This window comes from Eutrigla gurnardus, assembly GCF_963514095.1.
Source record: "Eutrigla gurnardus genome assembly, chromosome: 2".
Taxonomy (NCBI): Eukaryota; Metazoa; Chordata; class Actinopteri; order Perciformes; family Triglidae; genus Eutrigla; species Eutrigla gurnardus.
Window position 1 is genome coordinate 14734837 of NC_139916.1, and position 22281 is coordinate 14757117.

The 22281-nt window shown below is 44.0% G+C and overlaps 1 protein-coding gene across 1 annotated transcript in view; it reads right to left on the reverse strand.

Annotated features, from left to right (window-relative positions):
* Window positions 1-22281, reverse strand: part of celf4 (CUGBP, Elav-like family member 4) — a 72977-nt gene that overhangs the window by 7755 nt on the left and 42941 nt on the right. The window contains 8 exon segments of the mRNA XM_084031016.1: window positions 168-292; window positions 714-866; window positions 1522-1531; window positions 1533-1661; window positions 1948-2088; window positions 2406-2485; window positions 3487-3615; window positions 8615-8663. Coding sequence (XP_083887142.1) covers window positions 168-292; window positions 714-866; window positions 1522-1531; window positions 1533-1661; window positions 1948-2088; window positions 2406-2485; window positions 3487-3615; window positions 8615-8663 — 816 coding nt within the window.

Consider the following 22281-nt stretch of genomic DNA (forward strand, 5'->3'; position numbering starts at 1 on the left):
ACAAGATGTTCATTCACAAAAAAAAAAAAATCTAATTTTCCACAGGTTTACAAAGGATTATATTTCTGAACATTATTTCACAATCTCAAAATCGTAATAGGCCTTAGGTGAGCCCATGGGGGAGTGGGATGAAGAGGGGGGAGGGGATGGGGAGGATGGGGAGGAGGGAGAGGAGCGCTACCTTCAGAGAGAGAGGAGAGGAAGCAGCCACCCTGAACCCCAAAACAACTCCGCGGAGCCACGCCCAAGCCGTTTTTCTCCGAGTCCTCCCTAAAAACCACCTCCTGCAACACTGGAGAGACAAGAGTGTAAAAAAAAAAAAAAAGAGACAGATTTTTCTTCCACCTCTTCACAGACAAAAACCAATGAGGTACTAGCCACGGCTCATGACACAAGCGCATACTTAGGCTCCAGCAGCCCATAAGCACCTTTGCCAAACACTCATCTCCTCGACATGCTGACTGTCAGTGGGCTAAATTCGTCTGGCCTCGGCCTCCTGAACATGCTTCAAGGCTATTCACGCCTGTAAGCCGGCAGCATGCACACTTTTCCCGTTACAATGGATGCATTTACTGCAGAGTGTCTCTCCGAGGATTTAGGCTTCGTTTTCACGAAGTCATGGTTAAACAAGACAAACGGAATATTCATAATACATATTTTGTTTCATTTATTTTGTGTGTCTGCATACATGCCCCTGAATGTATCAGACTTACCAGGGTAATGGTGTATTCCGTTGGTGAAGACGGCCTCTGCAGGAGGCTGCCCATTCGCCTGGGGGGGCGGCATGCCAGTGAAACCATTTACACTAATGGGAGAGGGGATGCTGGTCACTGTGGGGGCGCTGATGCCTGGAGGAGTACTGCCACCTGCAGCCACGGGGTCGGACGGCCAAAGGCAGAGAGAAACAGTAAGCATTCCTCCGTGTTTCTCCAAGACATTATGGTTTAACTTTGAGTGGCCACCGAGTAACTCTGGAAAATGTCAGAGGGGTCGGTCCAGTGGGCCGGTGAAGAAACTAAATGTCAGGGCTGAGTTCTTGTCCCAGTATGTCCCACACTGTGACACAACAGCCAGTATGTCCGGATCTTAGACACACTATCTTAGGAACAGTGAATACTGTGTTGGTGATATCTTATGGGTACCAATTTGCCACGGATGATTGCGTTGAGTGTTCGTTTCCACCCGTAGAAACATGTGTGAAGATATTCTCATTTAAATGATTAAAATACTGTACTCCGCATAATAATACATATATAATACTATTAATATTTGCTTTCAGGGGCTGGGCTAGCACCTCTAGCATAATCATATTAAGGCAGTTGTATATTTTTGGGTAAAAGCAGCTTTTGAATGTTCCACAATATGTTTTTCTGTATAGCCCCCTAGATAATTTTGGAATATATCTCTATACACGATGGTGTCATGACTCTGCTGTAAAGAATTTTGAACCAATTTTTGGGTTTTATTAGGCAGATCTGTTTGGTGCGTCCCGCAAAATTGAACCTTAATTACCCCCGTTACCTGACGTCGGGGGTCAGCGGCGCTCCTGGGATGCCGTTGATGGTGGCCATGTGCTGCATCTGGGCGGCAGCGAAGGCCGCCATGGGACTGAGATAGCCTCCCTGGCCTACAGACGCCATCAATGCCGCCTGCTGCTGCACCTGCACAATGGAGGGGAGGGGGTTCCAGAAGAGTGTCAGGGGGAGAGGAGAAAGACTCTAGATCGCTGAGTTAAGAAAGTAAAAATAGGAAAGTGAGGAAATCAGAGACTACAAGATAAAAAATGTATCGTTTTCCAAACAAACATTAATAAAGATATTTTACATCACACCCTAGGGGAAATAAATTCCTGATATTATTTTGCTATTTGCTGATTCTAATTTAATCTTTGTGGTTCATTGACTAAATAGCTGTGGGTTGCAGAGACGTTTTCGCGGGGCGTCTTGCCTGAGCGTAGGCTCCGTAGGCTCCAAACTGCAGGGCCATGGGGTTGAAGATGCCCATCTGACCAGCCATCTGCTGCATGCGGCGGATGGTGCGCTCCTTATCCGTGTCGGCGAACTTCACCACCAGACTGGAGGAGGCGCCCTGTGCACCAACCCAACCGCCCACCCACACATACACACACAAACACGCCACGCAGAACATGTTAGTTACACACCATGCAAATACTTGCACACACACATATATGTATCCTCTCTGGCCCTGCTGGCAATAGCGTCAGAGTTGTAATTCTAATAGGATGGGTGATATGTAAAGGACACATTTCCTTACTTGGATTTATAAAGTATAGCTTAACTAAACTTTAAGAAGGTAATTAAGCTCCATGTGACTCATCTTCCCTACGTGACTCACCTCTCCCACATAAATCTACATGCTCACACACACAGTAAGGATGTACTCACAGGCATTGTCTGGCTGCCGTGTAGTGCACTGATGGCTGCCTGAGCTTCAGCATGAGAGGAGTATTTTACAAATGCACAGCCTAGAGAGAGAGAGAGGGAGAGGGAGATGGGGATAGAGGGGAGAACAATAGGAGAAGATGAGTAAGGGGATAAACATTAGAGAAAAGTTTGCTGAAAAGTATATCACACAGTATCACACAGTTTCACCGTAAACCCTTTGCTGGAAACAAGACAACAAGCAAAACCGTGCCTGTTTTTCCACTCGGGGTAAGTTTCCTACACAGCAACAAACATTCAGCGCCGAACAAAGTAACACAGGTCTTTTTTTTTTGCTGAGGAGCGCTGCATCCGACACTCGATAAGCTAAACATGCCACTCTGACACCATTAACAACTTTGGGATCCGGCGATGGGGCTTAAAATGCCACGGCATCCCGGTGTCGCTTACTATTGACGAGCCCCCGTTGATGAATTTGAATGATCAAGTTCCCAGTAATTATTGAGCTAAAGCCCACTTAGCCGAGTAAGCTGGCTGATGAGGCCTTGTTAATGGAGCTTCACGGAGGAATCAGAATGATCAAGCCCACTGTAATCATCAGGCTTAGTTATCATCGGGCCTCATTGATTGGCTGCTAAGCCCACTGATGAACTTTACGCAGTGAACTTGTGTCGCTCTCTGATAACATTTTAGAAAAAAAAGGAATTTTTTTTTTCTGGCACGACATGAAGCCTGTTGGTTAATAAGGAGGTTGACTTGGCTTTTTTTCCTTCATCAGAGCTCGTGTACGTCGACTCGTAAGGTTAATGGGGATCATCTGCAAAAGAGTTGTTGGTTTGCATCTCTCGTCCCCCGGGGCAAAACCTTCAAATGGCATTTGCTGTTGAAATATACAGAATCTACAGTATTCTTGTGTACCCCTTCCGGGGTTGTGAAAATAGCCCACATTGACATCGCTTTCAACGTGGAGTGTTTTAAGGAGAACTTTGCAAAGTCACCAACTTTGAAAGGCCAAATCATTTCTGTGCAGCAGCCTGTGAAAAGAGTCTGCCCGGCTCAAAGTCGTAAACAGCCATAAACTCACCTTTGCTGTTTCCGTCGGGGCCTCTGAGGATGGTGCATTCCTCGATGCTGCCGAAGGACTCGAAAAGGCGCCGCACGTCATCTTCTGACTGTTGCTTGTTGAGCATGCCCACAAAGAGCTTTCTGTCTTCTAAAAGGAATAGGTCACGATCAGAGGATGAGGGATGCCTTTTGATATTCTACATGAAGGCCCGCCGTGTTCGCTGAAATATCAGCATTTTTTTTTACTACTTTTTTTACTCCTCTTTACTTGCATGCAAAAAAAAAAAGATTTGTGACATGACAGCGCGTATTTGTTATCCAGGGTAACATATGTTATTCATCCATTTATTTGCGCGTCTTTAGATCTTAACTGGATTTAAATGACGCTGTTGGCTTGAAGCTATTTGCTTAACCACAAATTCTTGATGAGTATGCTTATTTTAAACAAAGGGTTCATGGTCATACGTAGGTGCTCAGCGCCATTTGGAAAACAGCAGCGGTGCAATAACAATAGAATAACAATTAAAATCTTCATAACAAGTCCGTGACAGATGCCAATTATATTACATAACGGCATTGTGGGATTTGAAATTTGTTTACTGTAGTGACAAATTTCAGTCGCACTCATTCAGTGGTGCCTGCTGAACACTGTCTGTTGTACAATATGCATTTTAAATTGCATAGCAGGTTTTTTTCTTGGCTGAGGTGCGTTTCTTTATTGTTATTTATTATTATTACGATTTTCCATCTGTGATTCATTACAAATCTGTAGTGGTAGATGAACTTATCAGAGTGCCCTCCGTCGTGACATGATATTTTCATATCGTCTCTTGCCTATCTGGAGCCATCATGCTCTCTTTGTGACAGAAAATATTGATACTTGGCAGTATTTCACTTACAGTCACTGAGCCATCAAACCTGTTGGCTTTACAGCTGTAGAGCAGCTCAGAATGTAAGTATATGTAGAGGAGGTTAATGTGATACTCCATTCTTCATAGGGGTGCATTAGTGAATGTTGTGGTTATCCAAGTCTCCCGTGTTGGTTTCACACAACTCTAAACTATTGTAGGTAAAGTTTTTATTGTCCTAATAAAGGTGTGATATGTCATGAGAGAATAATAAAATGCCCTCTCTGATTATTGGATATTATACTATGAATCCCTATAGATCCATAAGTGAGACGAAGGGAATGGTAAAACCGCTCTCCCGTCTTCCTTCTATCTTATTTTATCTTTGCAAAGCTGTGAATACATTACGTGAGTAAAGAGCAGTCTGGCACTGCCGGCTCTATCTTCACAGGGCTGTGCCAGCGCCGTCTTGCTCGTTTGTTATTTCTTTAAACCAATCACAATCGTCCTGAGCAACGCTAACCACAGGATGCAGCCATAGTGCCCTTGTAAACTAGGCAGAGACTTATACCCTCAGTCTCCATCCGGTGAGTCAGACTGTGAAGAGGGACGACACACAACATCTTGGTCACCTTTGACCTGATGTATTTGTTGGATATGAAGTGATATCTACTAACAATGGCTTGTGTGAAGCTCCCTGAGTCTGACTTACCGCACTAATTGCACCGAGTATTACCTGTGAAGAATTGTGCCTGCCCTAAGGTCAGAACATGATTAAAATGTAAAAACGTCGGGGCGCTCTATTTACATGTGACAACACATTTGGTTATTGTTGTTATTATTATTATTAAATCATCACAGACAGGATCCCAGTGCCTGCTGCACTGTGCATATGCAATAATGAGGAAGCATGTTGAACTGTGTAATAAAATGTGATAAAATGAATGTGGTTGAACGTGCGCACGTTTTTACAAACGTCACGACTGGAAAAGCACCGATAAACACTTAATAATATGCCCACTTTCTGTACAGGATACATCAGATACAACATTAGCAAAACATTAGGACTTGTTCACGCTGTCATCAAGTTACACACCACCAATTTAACACATTTCTCTGTCAATTTCTCATTTATGAGCTCACAGCATAGCAACCAGTCTTTTGCACATAGCAACTGCTGTCCTGTCCTTTCTTGAGGTTAAAATTGGCATTTCAAAGCATTTGGTGCAAAGTCTCCGTGGACGAAAAGCAACACATAACCTCCCTCATCTGAATGTCTCTTTTTTTTTTTCCTCCAATTTTTTTTCCCAACAAACTTTTATGCTGTCAAAAAGAATCGCAGAATGAAATAATCAGATAGATATTCTTGTATTATGGGTTTTTAATAAAATATCGCCAGACGGAGGTCCAGCATCGGTTCATCATTCATGACAGCGTGATTGAGTCACTGGATGAGTGTTTGAGGAATAATTGTGAGGCAGACGGTGAAAGTGTGTTAGCGCACAACGGTAACAGATGTGTCGGTGGGCAAGTCCGTCTGTTTTTTTTTCTGCGTCGCACAGAATCCGAGCTTTGCGGAAATGGATGTACACGTTGGGAAATTAATGAGCCTCGGTGCAATTGCCTCTGAATGCACTCTGTAAATTAACATGTGTGAAGGTGTGGTTATCGGTGTATGTGCGTGGACGCTGAGGGTTCGTTCCCCACTGCCTGCGCCTGACAGGGTGTCCTTGCAGAGTCAACAAGACTAATCTGCGCTCTGGCCTTGCACTGGGGGAGGGAGGACTGTTTACAAGAGTGGAGTGCACATCAGGGGTGGAGGACACACACTTATACACACACACACACACACATGCACACAAATCTTGAAATGTTTGGCCCTCCACCCTCTCACGCACACATTCATGGTCCACACCTCATTGGTGGATAAAGCATACAGTCCCCCAGGAAAGGAATAAACATTACATCTTTCTTTGGAAAAGGACTAGTATGCACACACACACACACACACACACACACACACGCACACAGCATAAGTCAGTGCCTTCCCATCTACAGTAATATTTGGTTGGCAGCAGGCGTACCAAGAATCATAAAATGTATTACATTTTAATTTCATCATTGACTTTTTTGCTGGACAACAGCATTATTGCTTTTCATTATCGCATTATCAGTCACATTATCACAGTAGTATTACCTCCCTCCCTGACATCATCAATTAGATGGTGGTGAAGTACTCGTATTTCACATGTTTTTATACTTCCACGACATGTCAGATGGAAATATTGTATGTTTTTTACTCCACTATGTTATTACAGATATAAATACAAGTTACTTCCAGATTAAGATTTTATATTTTAAAAATACGAAAAGCTTATAAAATACAATGCATCACCTTGGCTTTTTGACACCGAACACAATTTTTTTCTGTCTGAAAGTCCCAGATGCTTTCTTTTAAATGGGGGTGACTGGGTTCGACAGTTCAGAGGGGACAGCTGTTGGTCAATGTGTTTCCTAAAGTAGTGGGGAAGTGTAATTTCATACCCACAAACATTAGAGACTCAGGAAGATTTGCAGCGTTTTAAAACCAGCCTCAAGCTTTGGGTAAAGTCAGCAAAAAATGTGACACCCCCAATTACTGCCTTGTGTTATTTTATAATAACGATTATTTTTATTATTTCACACTGATGGACTTTTATGAACTGAGGTCTTTTATTTAGTATATATTTTTTTTGTTTTGTGGTTGTTTTACCTGTCCAGTGACAATGGATGTAAATGAGCTATACAGCTAAGTCTGTTGCAATTACTTTTAATCGTGCACTGTCCCTGCAAATATAAATGAAAGAATAAAAATAATTATCCATCATTATCCATTCTATGGGAGGGGGCCTGACCTTAGAATCACCAGACTATACAATAATATGTTTAAAAATAGCCCCTAACTCCACCAGCTACAGCAGTAATTCTACTTCTACTGATGCATCATTATTAACAGTCTAATCATTTTATAATAATACAGTGTATCAGTCACAGGGGCCACTTTTCTGCAGAACACGTACTTTTACTTCTGATACTTTTGTACTTTTACATCAGTAGGCTTTTATAAGCAGGACTTGCAAAACTGCTGTGTTTTCACAGTGTTTTGCTGGTGCGACTAAAGGATCTAAGTCCTTCCACCGCCACTGCAATTAAAATGTAACACCCTGACACTGCGATGTAGCTTTGCATTTATGTCTGAGAAGAAAAAAAACATCCAAGGGATCGAGATGATAAAAGAAATAGACAGAAATAATCTCGACAAAAAAAAAAAAAAATAGAAGTGGGCTGAGGACATATTGTACTGTACATACAGAGGAAGATAGACCCCCAGAAACAGACAGAGGTACGGACGGCCTGCATTGCCCTCGCTTTGCTTCCCCACGCTCGCTGCTCGCCTCTGTTCCCTCCCGTTCCATCCATCATACTCGGAGCGCCACCAAAACTACACAGAAGGAGAGGATGTCACACAATCTCTCTTCCTTTCCGACAAGTTTTTTTCCCTCCTGTTACAGGCGAACACCTCTTTCTCAGTCCGTATGTTTCTCTCTTCTCATCAACCTTGAACTCCTTGCATGCTCTGTTCTCCCCCCCCTCTTTCTTTCCCTCATTCTTGCCACTGAAGAATTGCTCTGGTGCCAATTATATCAACACAGCAAAGTTTGAAAGACTCCAGCCAAAAATGGTCAAACTGCATCAATCTCCTCTTGTACAGTCCATTGATTGATGTCAGGAGCAGGTCACTACATGTCTAGACATAGTAAACGCGCTTCAAGCTGTCTCGCCTGTCAATACAATACGCCACACGCGGAATACCACTTTGATTCACCCGGATCTGTCAATCTAAACTGCAGTTCCTTTTACTGATTCAAACCTGCGACACGAGTCGCATAGGACTCGCTTTGCTGCAGACGGCGTAATTAAAGACGTCTGACAACAAGAAGTGACCCGTTCGCTCCTTAAGAATGACATGGCATCTTTCTTTTGTGTGTGCCATGCAACGTACATGCATCGGTGCATATGATGAAACTCCAAGAAAGGAGCTCGGGGGGCCAGGAGGAACGCTGTTTACATAATGTGTCCTGAATATTTGAGGGTCCGGCCAGGCCGCGCTGTCAGCCTGCGTCAAGGTACGGGGCGTCGTCTAATGGGACTGATAATGGTGAGGCTGATACGCACAGGCAGCATGTTTGTAGGGCCCCGAACAAAGGGAAGGAAGGTAGAAGGGGGGGAGGAAAAGAAGTAAGGAAGGGCGTACGGTACCTCCTCGACTCTCGCTGTCTGCTGGCTTCACCTGGATTGGTCTGTTCATCTGTGACAGAGAGGGAAAGGGAAACAAAGGGAATAGGAAAAAGAAGAAAACAAGAGAAAGTCAGTAAGCATCATGTAATAGCACATGCCTTCACCCCTTCGCTCCCGCCCCCTCCCACCAAAAAAAAAAAAAGTTTTTCCGAATCACTCAGCCAAATAGCGGGTAAAGTGTATTGAAAATCTCCAAAGCTGTAGCACTTATAGCCATTGGGGGAATAGCTGGTTGGGAATATGGGATGGAAATATTATTTGATGTGAGATGAAAGAAGAGAGAAGCGTTGGAGAGGGGGATAAGCAGAGGGATGAAGGGAACGATAGAAAGAGGGGTGGAGGGAGGGATGGTGGAGAGGTAACTCTGGGTCAGCAGAGCTACTATGACTGTGTAGCCTCTCTGTGGGTGCTCCTGGATGCTCGGGTGCTATCGTGAAGTGGTCTGTGCGGACTATTTGGATATAATGTGGTGGATGTTTACACAAACGCGCGCGCAGCAAAAATCAACCTGGACACACATCAACATAGTGTATGTATGAGGTAAGCCTCGCTGCAAAATGTTCTCGCACAATCCTCCCTTTTTGCTTCACGCGCAACACACAAGCTTGTGTGTACGCACACACACACACACACACACACACACACACACACACACACACACACACACACACACACACACACACACACACACAGTTGGTCCCCCAGTGAGACCTTTCCACTGTCTGTCCGCCGAGGCCTTCCTTTCATTTCACTCCTGCCTGTCAAACCTTCCCTCTCCGCCTCACCACCCTGCTAAACGCTCGCCGCCAATCAATTTTTAATAATGCCAATCGCCACGCTGCCAGGAGGAATGGAAGGAAGGGGGAGGGGGAGGGGGAGGGGGGGTGGGGATGTGAGGAGAGGAGGGTGGAGGAGAGAGAGCCGAGGATGAAAGGGGAGGAGGGAAAAGGTCAAGGTTCTGTGTGATGCAGCATCAGTGTTTTGCTAAATGTCATTAAATATTTTCCTTCAGAGTTTGCTGATACAGTCATCGTCTTAATGAATCTCGGGGCTTTCATATGATTCACCAAAGGCGAAACCTTTGAGCGCGGGGGGACACAATGTCACGGCGCAAACACAATTAATGCTCGGACCTTCACCCTTCCCCGTCGCTTTTCCGCGGCTAATATTAAATCACATCATTCTCCGTAACACTTATTTAAAATGGAGTTACCCGTTCCTTTCCTCTCCCTCATCTCCTCCCTCTCTTTGACAGCCAAGAGAACCCTACTAATGTTTTTAATGTGCTGTGATGCATTATTTATCAGACTGGCTGTTGATATGGAAAAAAGGACGAGAGGGGATAAAGGATTTGGGGAATGGAAAGAAAGAGAGTTAAAATTAGTTAAAAATGAGAAAGGGAGAAGGATGCGAATAAAAAAACAGTGGGGGGTAGGAACGAGGAAGATTTTTTTTTTTTTTAGGAGGGGTGAAACCAAACAGCGTGAGAAAGAAGAGGAACTAATGGAAAACAGTCCAAATAAAGTGGGGGGAGAGAGGAGAGAGATGTGGTGATGAAAAGGGAAGAAGGGGGGAGGAACGGGGAAAAGAGGACATAGGGGGAGATGAGGACATAGATCAGAGTATGGGACAAGGTCAGCCCAGTGCTCCCAAGGGGGCCATAAGCCTGCATACATATGAGCACTTTTACTGTGACCCATACAAATGGTCTGGCCTCAATCTGACCTAATTGTGTTCCACCGTCACTGGTTTTTATATGCAAGTCTTAACCCACGCGGTATATGACGGCACTGACCCTCCGAGCTTCTGTTTAATTTCCCTCGTCTCTAATTCACTCTCCACTGGCATTTTAGTGCATTTTGAGTTTACCTTTTAAGAAAAGCAAAAACCCTCCCCATAGTTAATATCTTCTTTGGACCTTCTCTTTGTCTCTTTGAAAACATGAGCCACACGTCAAGATAATTAAAGCTATAAATGCTGTCTTCTTCAAACCCACGGCCCATTTGACCCTCATCTTATTGGTGTAACTAATTTTGTGTATAACAAATCTTACAAGAAAGATATAAGGTCAAATAGAAGGGATGAGATACTCTCCCCAAGAAATAAAAATTTCAATATCCTGCCCTTTTTTGGACCACCCTCCCCCTCTAATAATGTGGCTCGTCTCATAAAATGTATTTTAGTTAAAACTCAAAGCACATTTTTACTTCACTGTGTTTCTTGATTTTCTTTTAATATTCATCCTTAACAGATAGAGGCCAATGAACTTACGTTACAGATGACTGTAATTGAGTCTCTTCATATATCACCACTAGTTGAGCCAGATTGTCCCCTCATACATTTTTAGATACAGTTCAAAATAGTGTTAAAGTGCTTAAACCATAATTTTTTTTTTTGTCACTGAAAGCTGAGTGGACTTTCATGGGCTCTCTATCAGTGGTTTCCATTATCCCAGGCCCATAACCTGCTTCAAGGTCAGTTTTATCATCCTGCTCATAATGGGGCGAGTTAGCACCAGCCCACTGGACAACCGATCCCAAAACAGTTGTTAAAACCAGATGCCGACTAGCACGCAAAGCTCCCCTAGGATGTGGTGGTGTTAGCCAAAGCCAGATGGCATCATTGAGCAGCAGAAGAAATACAATACACAGAAAATATATTCCAAGCTTTAGCCTATTGCCAGTAGGAGAAAAAAAAAATCTACATTCACAGGAATAGACAGTGAGATGCCTACAGTTTTAAACTTACAACCAGGCACATGTGGGGAAGCTTACATGACTAGACATGCACGCTTATACACACCGACTTGGCTCCTGAGCAAAAATACAAATAGGCCTATGCAGCCAACCATGTATAGAAACATACAACAGGCTACAAATAAGCACACACACACACTCAGACACACACACACACACACACACACACACACACACACACACACACACACACACACACACAATGCGTATGTAAATGTATCCTTGTGAGTCGACATGTTCTGCAAATTGGCTCATCTCTCAGCATGCACACCTAATGCCTCGCATGTAGTCTGCCGTTTTCTCCTCAGCCTTGTGAATGCAGCCGCCTATTCATCCCCGCATACGCCTTTTAAAAACACTACACACATATACACACACACACACATACACAGACACACACGCAGGCTTAAGCTCCATTGTTGCTGAAAGTCCACCTCAGCAGCCCCGTGTAGAGTGGCCTTGGTGTACCACATGATCGACAGCTCAAAAAGAACTGCGGGCTACACAAACACACGCACACACACACACACACACAGACACACACACACACACACATCCTCGCTACACTCCTCTGTTGATTATGTAACTCAATGACAGCGCTCTGCCTCAGTGCTGCCATAGATTCCCTGCTAACTAGAAGCTAAGGGAATACATGGTCTGCATGCAGCCTGCGCTGTAACAAACTGGTGAGTCATTCTTCTGAATCAGTCTAGTATGGTTTGAATGTCTAGCAAAAGGCCCCAAAAGATTAAGCTGAAAGCAGCGTGGGACTACAGTTTGCAATATTGGATTCTACCTTGAAACGGGACAAAATTGAAGTCCTTGATGTGAGTTTTGCTGCTTACCGTATTGATCTCGCCGCCTAGCGACGCTCAGAAATGAAGTTAGAGAAACGCTGTTACGACGACAACTCTATGAGATCTCTATCTGCTGAATGCCTGTATCGTACCTTGTTACGTCAGATGCACTTCAAACACAGTTTATTACAAGCGGCCCAGGACGGTGCACGTGCCAACGTCCGACACCACGTTGCGGTAATTCATCGCATTCGCGGGGACACAGCGGAGCGCAGTCACTCGCTCGCTGCCATCATCTCGTGTGAAAAAAGGATATTGAAAGTATGCTTTAACGGAACTCGGGAGAAGAGGTAGGATTTTCTCATTTTCGCCCCGCGTCTAGCAGATGTGTTTTTGAGAGAGAGAGAGAGAGAGAGAGAGAGAGAGAGGAGCGGTGCAGGCCAGGTCATTTCATTATCACAGTGAGAAAGCACTCCATGAAACTCTCCCGGGGAAGCAACGAAGGCTGCCTTCATAATATTCCTCTTCTACTATTGTGAAAACTATTTTACATTCTGCAGCTAAAGGTCTTACTTTTTTGTCTTTTATGTTATTCTGTCTCTGTCCCATTTGTTTGTTTTTTCTGCTGCTTTCTGTCCATATATATATATATTTGCTGATACCGTATATGAAAGGAAGTATGTGAAAGGGTACAGCTCCAGATGTTGAGATTCTCTGCAGGAGCGAGGCCACAGGGTACGAGTGTAACCATACGCCAGTATTCGTACCGTCAAATGAACCACTGGCACTCGACCTGGACCTGCTTTCCAAAGTATCTCAGCATGCACAACACTCATCTTGGGATGGAAACGTGCCAATGGAAACATTAGCTGAACAAATATGGATGTAATCCTGAGATGCTTTTGGGAAAGCGGGCCCTCGAATGCAGCTGAGGGGGGAAAAAAAACCCCTCAGTGGAAAAGATAAGCTGAAAAACTAGAAACATTTAACGGGCATGTAATAGATTTCACCAGTGTTCACAAAGAGGAGAACCTATTTTAGAAGTATTGATTTTACATTTATTCAAAGAAGCATTACGCTCCCGTGGAATACTCCCCGTATATTCCATCAAAGCTCCTACACTACAGTACCTGTAAAACTTTCATTTTATTGACTTTTGCAACCTCTTGAGGCTCAGAAGTATTTTACAACATCTGTAGCGAAAGGGCAGCTCACACCCTTCCGACCGCCATTACCCGCCGCAGACTGCACGGAGAAGTGCCGTAAAGTGGCTAATGGGACTGGAATCAGCTTGTATGTGGAGGAAAGTTTATTTTCCCCCGTGGCGCAAGAAGTGTTCGTCGGTAGCAGAATTCAGGTCAGTCCGTCAAATGGCATTGCCTCATTGCTGTTTGATCCTCTTTGCAAGTGCACGGACTAATCTCGGTTACAAATATTTATTTTTTTCCCCCCAGCCAACAAGTCACTCAGCAGACAGAGCGACAGAAGCCGTTGTTGTGTATAATATTATGGTTGGGAATTTACTCAATGTACCCAATGCTAACGACATGCGAGCTCATGTCCTATTCAGTGGTGCTGAATAGGACATGAGGTGCCGTTAAAAATCTATTTCTGCAACCGGTGGAGGAAGAAGTACTTAAGTCAAAGTAGCAATGACAGAGTGGAAAAATACCCATGCATTCAAATGTGACTTGAGTAAAATTACACGAGTGTTGGTATCTGCATGTACGTAAAGTACCAAAAGGTGGGGACCGACCGTAGCAGGGTCCAAAAAGGGCTTGGATGGTTAAATCCAACCTCCCATCAGGTTTAATTCCCGCTGATCTACACGTCTCAGTGAGTATTTCGCCTCTTTCCTCCCCCTGTATCCTTCATCCTGACATATGGCCAAACACCAAACCTCTCTTTTGATTCAAGTGAAACATACTGCGGAGAGATCAATGTCTGTGTGTGAGGGGTAAAGAGGACTATAAAGCAAAACAACCCAATCTCTTCCCTTTTGTTGCATTCTGTTTTGCTTTATCCCTTTTCATCTTTACAGACAAACAGACGGGCAATCTGTATCACGTCAGATCAAGGATGAGAGGAGTATTTCCTGACAACAGCAAGGCTTGGCCTGGAAGTTTGGGCCTGGGATTGAGCGGCATGCTGCAGTCAAAGCTGAGTGGACGGGCGCAAAAAATAAATATAAAACAAAAAAGCATCCAGATGAATTATGAATTGGCACACACTGTGCTTTCTTTGGCTGTGACGCCGCTGCACCGAGGTGGCTAGTAGAAGAGAAGCGTGGCTGCGCTGTGCATTACAGCAAATGAAACACTGGCTCTCATTTATCAATATTTCCTCATGTTCCAAATGTTTGGAGATGATGAAGCGCTGCACCAAAACTTTGCTCGGAACAAAAACATGCATGCGAATTGTAAGGACTCATTACGCTCTAATTTACTGCGGAAATGGGTTTGATTCACTTACAATAGATGAATTTGAAAATTATCTCACACCCCTGAAATATCATCTTAAAGCCATTCTATAATCCTGACGTCCCTGTTAGAGAAACTGTGAATGGAAAAAATGCATTTTCATAGCTTTTCAGTTTTTCTTCTCTTTGTGTTAAATGGAGTCTATCTGCACTATTTTTTTCAGCTTTCTCAAAATCGGTCTGTTTGTAAAAAAATATTCCCACATCTATGGAAGTGGGAATAACTTCCTTTTTCCTTTTTCCCCTCTTTGTTTTTGAGTTGTGATGTTGTGATAAGTAAAGCTATAGACATGTTATACCGGTTTCCACCATTAAAAAAAGGGTATTAAGAAAAATGACAAGAAAAGTGCCGTCGCCATCTTTCTCGGCCTGTTTGCATATGCCGGTGCTCGCTTTGTGGTGCTGCGGTCCCAGCAGTGTCTACCGAGATCACTACGTCTCCACAAAGGCAGATGAAAGGGAAACACACAGAGATCACAAAAGGAGGCAAACCTCCCTGTCCAACCCTCTGATCATCCTCCTGCTTTTTACGGCGAACATGAAAACGAACACGCGCATCATCCAAATCCGGTTCATTCAAGAGCGAGGAAGATCATTCTTGACCTTGGGAGCAGCACGTGCAAGAAAATAATCTCAACGGATTTTCATTTGCTTCCCGATTATCACTTTGGCACGCTAACCAGCTCGGTTCAAACTTTCCGAAGACCTGTTGTCAGAATGCTAGTTACAAAACACAGACATTTTTAAAAAAGCTGCAAGTTATCACACACCCCCGCTCCTCCTCCACTCCTCTTCTCTTTTGCCTGCAGTTGGTTGAGAACAGCGATGCCTTTTCTCGCATCCATTGTTTGATCCGTTTCACACCAGCCCACCTCTTCTTTATCTCCTCCTGTTTTCTCCCTCATTCACTGGCAGGCAGCCTGAACACTGCGAGTAGCGGGACGGCTTCTGAGCAGTTTTGAATGAGAGGTTAAAATGCAAATGAAGAAGTCCTCTATCTGTTTCGCTTTCTATTATTGTTCCACATCTTATTATTTTTTTTCCTTTGTTCTTCAACCCTCCTCTTCTTCTCTGCAAAGTTGTTCGAAGAAGAGAGTAAATGAGTGTGGAAAAACTAGTCCCTCCACCCGCCCGTTCCCCCCTCAATCGTTTCAGCCTTCCACCTGGATAAGAATTGATACGCTTCCTGCGAACACTTTAATAGGAATCGACGGTTGAGAATTCTGTTGTCACACCGTAACTGGATAGAAAAAGCACATCATCCGCACCCCCGAATGATTTTATCCTGTCAAAACCTGTTATGGCTTCACATCTGCCTGCGACATGCATTTGTGCATACCCCTCGCGCATACATACGTTTTCCCCCTCACATATACACACTAGAACATTTGCATAAAATATGTCAAATATTCCATTTCGAGCATGCTTGTGACATGAGCCGTCACATCTCACACTTTCCGTGTTTTTTGTGTGCCTCAAACACAGATCGATTATCGCACCACAGCTTGATCCATCGCAACGAGAGGCAATGCTAATAGAGTACAACAAACACGCGCTCACGCTAACAACACAACCTCTTGCGCTAGTTACATAATTAGACATACAGCACCTTGGCAATCAACAACTCTGGTGTTGCCATGGGGACTATAGCTTTGACTATAAAAAGAAAGGATCTATATGTGGAGGCGGTCGAGGGCGGAGGTGCGGAGTGAGGCAGCGAGAGAAGAAGGAGAAGACAAGAGAATGAAAAAGTGTGAGAAAATTGGTGCGAGAAGAAGTGAAGGTGTCGCTGAGGGGCCGAGCAACTCTCTCTCTCTCTCGGTGTGTGTGCGGCGTGCACTTGCACGCGTGTGATCAGGCGTGTTCAAAGCCTCGCTGTGTCTTCACCGAGTGTGGGTATGTACGACTGCTCCTGTGTACGTAAGCTTGCAGGAGGAGGAGAACAAAAATGACAAGGACAAAATGTGATAGAGTTGGTTAGTAAGTGAGAGCAGGAAAGAAAAAAAAAAAACAGAAAAAGCTAACTAGAGAAAGTATAGAGGACAATTTTCAGCCCCTCTCTCTCCCGTCCTTCTAAGCTTACTGCATTGCCTGGGCTTTGCAGCATATAGTGAAGATTAGGCCAGACGAGAAAGCCATAAATTCTACTTTTCTCTTTCCAAAGGTGAACATAAATCATGGCTGGTACTGGCGTGCCATCACTGGCTTTTTGCTTTTCACTTATCTAATGAATAAAAAAAAAAAAAAAAAAGAGAAAAAAAAAAAAAAAACAAGTTCAAAAGCTGTCATATTCTGAACCGGGCAGACTGCATTCACTTCCATGCAACTTTTGTCCTCTCTTCCAGCCATCAGTGAGCTACAGAGGCGAAGAGAGGGTTTCCCATAATTGGGAGTATTCATGAGCTGCATATCGCTGGACTGTGCGCGTGTGAATGTGTGAGTACAAGAAGGAGAGAGTGAGAGCTGACTTGAAAGGCCTGTGCATATGAAAGATACCTTACAGCATATGCAAATGTAAATATAGACACAAATAGCAGCACAGGCAAACACACTGTGAATGCACCGAGCAAGGAAATGCAACCGCTCTTGTGTCCTAATACGCACAGAAACCTGCACATGCACTCGCTCTCTTGCACATACGTACCGACACACTCACCCGCCCACACACACACTCTGTTTCTGTCTCGTAAGGTTAAAGGGTAAAGAGATGGTGTTGTAATGAGCTGTCAATCACGATGTATTGGAAAAAGGCAGAGAGAGACACAGTGATGAACCAAAAATAAAAATGCATATAGAATAAGAAGATAAAAAAAAAAGATTTTTTTTTTAGCTACGGAATAAAAAAAGGTGCTCACTAATACTACGGCAAAATTTGAGAATTCCTCTTTTTCTGTCGAGTGGATCCACCTTAAAACACCTGGCCACATGTTTCAATATGTGCGAGGAAAGTAAAGAAAAAACAAAACTTTTGTCCCGTGTCCAGTTTTGTTACGCAGCAGTCATAAAAAGTTATTTAATTTCCGTTACCACAGCAGCTATAAGGAACCTATTTGTGCTTCTTTAGAAATATGTGAATGAAGACTATTTAATCATGACTTTGGCTGAGTTAAAATAATGTACAGATGATCCTGATGATGAAAAGCATCCATGTTTTACCCCCCCCCCCCATCATTTTTGTACAGAATAACAAAGGAGTTATAACGTGACACTCATACAGGGCTAATACCGCTCTGAATAAACAGAAACAAAGAGTGAGGGCGGTAGCAGGATCATGTCTTCACTGTCCAACTAAAATAACCCTCAAGGGCTTTCTTTGCAATACATAGCATCTCTGCTCGCTCCAATCTCCGAAATGAAAGGAGGGTAGCAGATCCAGACAGATAGATAGCTCTCTCTCTCTCTCACACACACACCTTCTCTTGCCTGCATATTTCCATCAAATAATCACTAATTCCACACTCTCCAGCTGATTAAATATAGAAAAGGCAGGAAGAGGGAAAGAGATGAGTGTCGGGAACAGAGGAACGGAGCAGATCGAGGGAGAAGAGAGGAGGAAGAAGGAAGCGATACAGTCAAATCTGCCTGTTAGGCTCCGCCAAGGAAACAACAGGGAGTTTTTCAGTAAGACAGCTCCGGCTCCCAGCTCGGGCCCAGGTGGGCGATGTAAATGTTCTCTCACTCCCACACACTTAGGAGATCGAATATATGCACGCGCACGTGAGTGTGCACGGGCAGTGTTTGCGCGTACTGTACCAGCATGCCTTCACCCGCATGTATGAGCACAGAACGATGTCGACGGGAAAACACACTCAGGGCAGATAGGAATAATCTTTCGTCTTCCGTTCAAGGACGCCACGGCCAAAATGTCCATCTATCTCCAATCTTTGTGTTTTATTCCTCCCAGTCATTCTGAGAGATGGCTTCTGCGGCTCAGTGTCCTGTGATAATGCCAAAAGCTTGCTCACTCTGCATGCCCACATGCATGAAAAAGCCATGACAGTTTGAATTGGTGACCATGAAAGTGTATGTTCAGCATTGAAAAATAAATAGGTTACGATATAAAACTATATTCCAATGCGGTTTCATTACATCCCGTTGCCTTTTACCGTTTTCCTTTCTTCATTTACATCCGTGTCATTTGTCAGTCCCCTCTGTTTCTTTCCTCCTGCAAAAACTGAGGGTTAAGCCAAGGATAAGACGAAGGGAGTTGAGAAACTACATGTGAGAAAGTTTTAAGAAGAAGCAAACGAGCAGCACCGGGTTCATTCCTGGGGGAGGTGAGAAGGAGGGGGAGGAGATGGGAATACAATTTCATTATTAATGGAGGAAAAAGTTCCTTCAAATTGAACCTGTAAAGTATCTCTGCTGCCTATACTTTTTCCGCACAAAGGGAAGAAGAGGAGGGGAGTAGATCTGAATGAAGAAAATGTCAGGATAAAATTGTCAGAAGATTTTACATTCTTCCTTTTTTGCCATCGTCTGGTTAACTTTGGAAGTGTTTATTGTCTTATAATGCAGCCAAACTAAGGAGTCAGAGATGGTCTTTAAAGGTGAAATCACACATAACCAGTCGACCAAATGTATGCTAACATTAGTCACCATCAGCCACCGGTCATGCAAGACCCAATAAGGAAAACGTCCAAGTGTTGCGTTTAAACTGTGAGGCGAATATTACGTTATTTTGTCTCTCAAAATGTCATAGTCTCAATTTAAAATGTCTGCATTCCACACAGTTCCTCATCACTGACTTCATTTAACTAGTTTTCTTCTCTTTTTTTTTCTTAGCAGAACGGCTTCTGCACACATGCCATGCTCCCTTGGTATTAATTTAAGTATATGCTTTGATGTACTTAAATACAGGGATGGTGCCAAAACACAGCAGTTTTTCATATTTATTTCATCTTGTGAAACAGACCCCCTTCACATCTGGCACTAAATGACTCAAATGAACTTGGATTCTGTCCAGAGCTTAACCACATAAAGTGCATGTGTAAATGCACCCAAGATACACCAGTAGGTGATCCAACCGCCTCTGGGATCTATTTTGTCATAATGATGCAACAGTGTAAATTCAACATTGCTTTAAATTCACATACAACTATACATCCTGTTTGCCGAAATGTAAAGGCATTTCATTTTTGTAACAATCTAAATTCCCCGCGGGTCGCACCGATGATATGATTAGATACTGCTTGTTATACGAGGCATTATAGAGAGTAGGCACCTAATTACAACTTTCCACATATTTGAGTAGTTTTGCTCCCATGCTGGAAATGTAAGCCATGCATATTCCGAGTGAGAGGGCGGACTGATTCAGTGCGGATCAATGAATTATACCACTACATCAAAACGACACACAGTAGAATCCACCGGGTGCTTTGGTTTGCGAGTGCTGAAATCAAGAGTTACATCTCCAGCATGTTAGGGGACCACTTCCAATTGTCAGACCTCCACCTTTAACATCCAACCACTCTGAAACCTCCCCTGGGATATCCCATATGTCAGGGGGAATGTTTTACGTTGTATGAGCTAAAGTTAAAGTGCTTATGCAACTCTGCGGTGGAGAAGCCTTTATTTTCATTACCTGTCAGGATAGGTATTATGTCATTCTTATGACAGCGCTGGCCAATATGTCAGCCTCTTTAGGCTGAGTGCATCCATCTGTGTTACTATATATCTGACTGTAATATCTTGCTGGCTGTTGGCCAACTGATTCTGCCAGGGTTGCTACTGTATCTCACCGTATCTCTCCAGCCCTCTCCTCTGCCCTCACCGCCTCCATAGACCTAAAAATATTGGACACAGTGATGGGGAAAGCAGAAGCGGCCAACTTTTTTTTTTTTGCATCCTTTAAAATCCATGAAGAGAACTGACCATTTGTACACCTACGAGAATTTCTGAGACGACCAGAATCCAAATCTATAAGTACATGCGCACGTTTGTACTTGTACAGAGTTAGCAGAAACAGTTAGCGAGAAGAAATCTATAGTTATCCAAGTGAATAGTCTTATAGGAGGAGTGCCTGGGAATGCTGAGGCAGAATGACGGATTTCAAGCGATAGTTTCTCCCCTGTAGAGTTAAGAGGGCCCCACTGGCCCTTGGGAGCAGCCTGTCACAACTAGAGAAACTCCTGCTGGGGCCACTCTGTTGAGGTTTTCAGCCGGCTCCCAGGGGGTCCCCACCACCACTTACCCGTTGAAACAAAAATCAATGGCTTAATGATCCAAAACAGGAAATAGAATGAGAAAAAAGAAAGTCCCTAAAACAACAAAATGTCTTTTGGCAAGGGACATTCTGTCCCGGGCCTTCATTTGTTTGTTTGTGTGTGTGTGTGTGAGAAATTTGCTGGGATTGTAAGTGAGTGTGTAGGTGTGTGTGTGTGTGTGTGTGTGTGTGTGTGCATACATACACGCACAGCTTTGAGAGAGTGAGCTTACCCTAGCTTAGTGGCGCAAAACATATTGATTTATTGATTGCCTGTTTCACCCCCTCGCCATCCTTCTCTCTCCCTGCCTGTTATAGAGGCTCCGGGGACTCGAGACTGCAGCGGGGACTGAAAAAGGGACGTGAGGTTGGGAGAGATGGAAGAGGAGAGAGAGAGAGAGTCAGAGAAGGAGAGAAAGAGACAGAAAGCGAGGGAGGGGTGCCCCATCTGAGAGTTGATCCAGCAGCCTTTTAACCAAGGCCCCTACATCATTCAGATTTATGAACTAAGGTCACGACCAAATCAAAACCTTGACCTATCTGTGAGGATGCCGATTTATAAGCACCTTGTAGTGGGGAGTGGTGGGGACTTGGCAGGAGCTAGTATTCTTCTCCTTGGCCCTGGCTTCCCCGTGGAGAGAACAGGATCAGGGCTAGAGGAAAGGCTGGCTGTAATTTGTGATTAGCAGACAGCTTGTGCTTTATGATGTACTACCCCCGGCTGGTGCAACTCCCAGTTCAAAAGAGTGTCACTGTCCCACGCAGTATACAGCGAGGCCTGCTGTCTCACTGAAGCAGAGCCGGCTGGAGGATGTCAAGGTTCTGTTCAAGCCCTGTATAGTAAAAGCTTTTCTGCTAAGTCACATTGGCTAGTGCAGTTAGCGTGCTAGCAGGAAACCCTGACATGGGTCGTGTTTAGATGCTAATCTTGACTAAACTATCCTTACCTTTACCATTCGAGGTGCCGAACCATCTTGCCAGAGTTTTGCAAATTGTGGGGTGCAATCTAGACCCCAAACCAGCCCACCTGAGTAACTTCAAAATGGCGGCGAGCGCCGTGGAGCTAACTGAAACATGTGTCGCCATCGATTTGTACAGTTGCTTATGACTCACGGGAGATGCTTATGACAAGCGTTCCCCATGTTAGCGCGGTGTCCCTTCCTAAACCTAGTCTCTCCATAAATTATGGACAGGATGAAATACGAGTCCCCATTCGACAGCCCTTCATTTCCCACTCCCAGGGAGACCCGGCACAAAGAAACACTTGCTGCTTATTTTTGTCCTTCTCAGAACAAGAACAAGAGATGCGGAATGGAAATGAACCAAAGTCAATTGCCTCACAGATGCTAAGAAACAGTGAATAATAACAAAGAAGAAATTCGAGAGGAAAG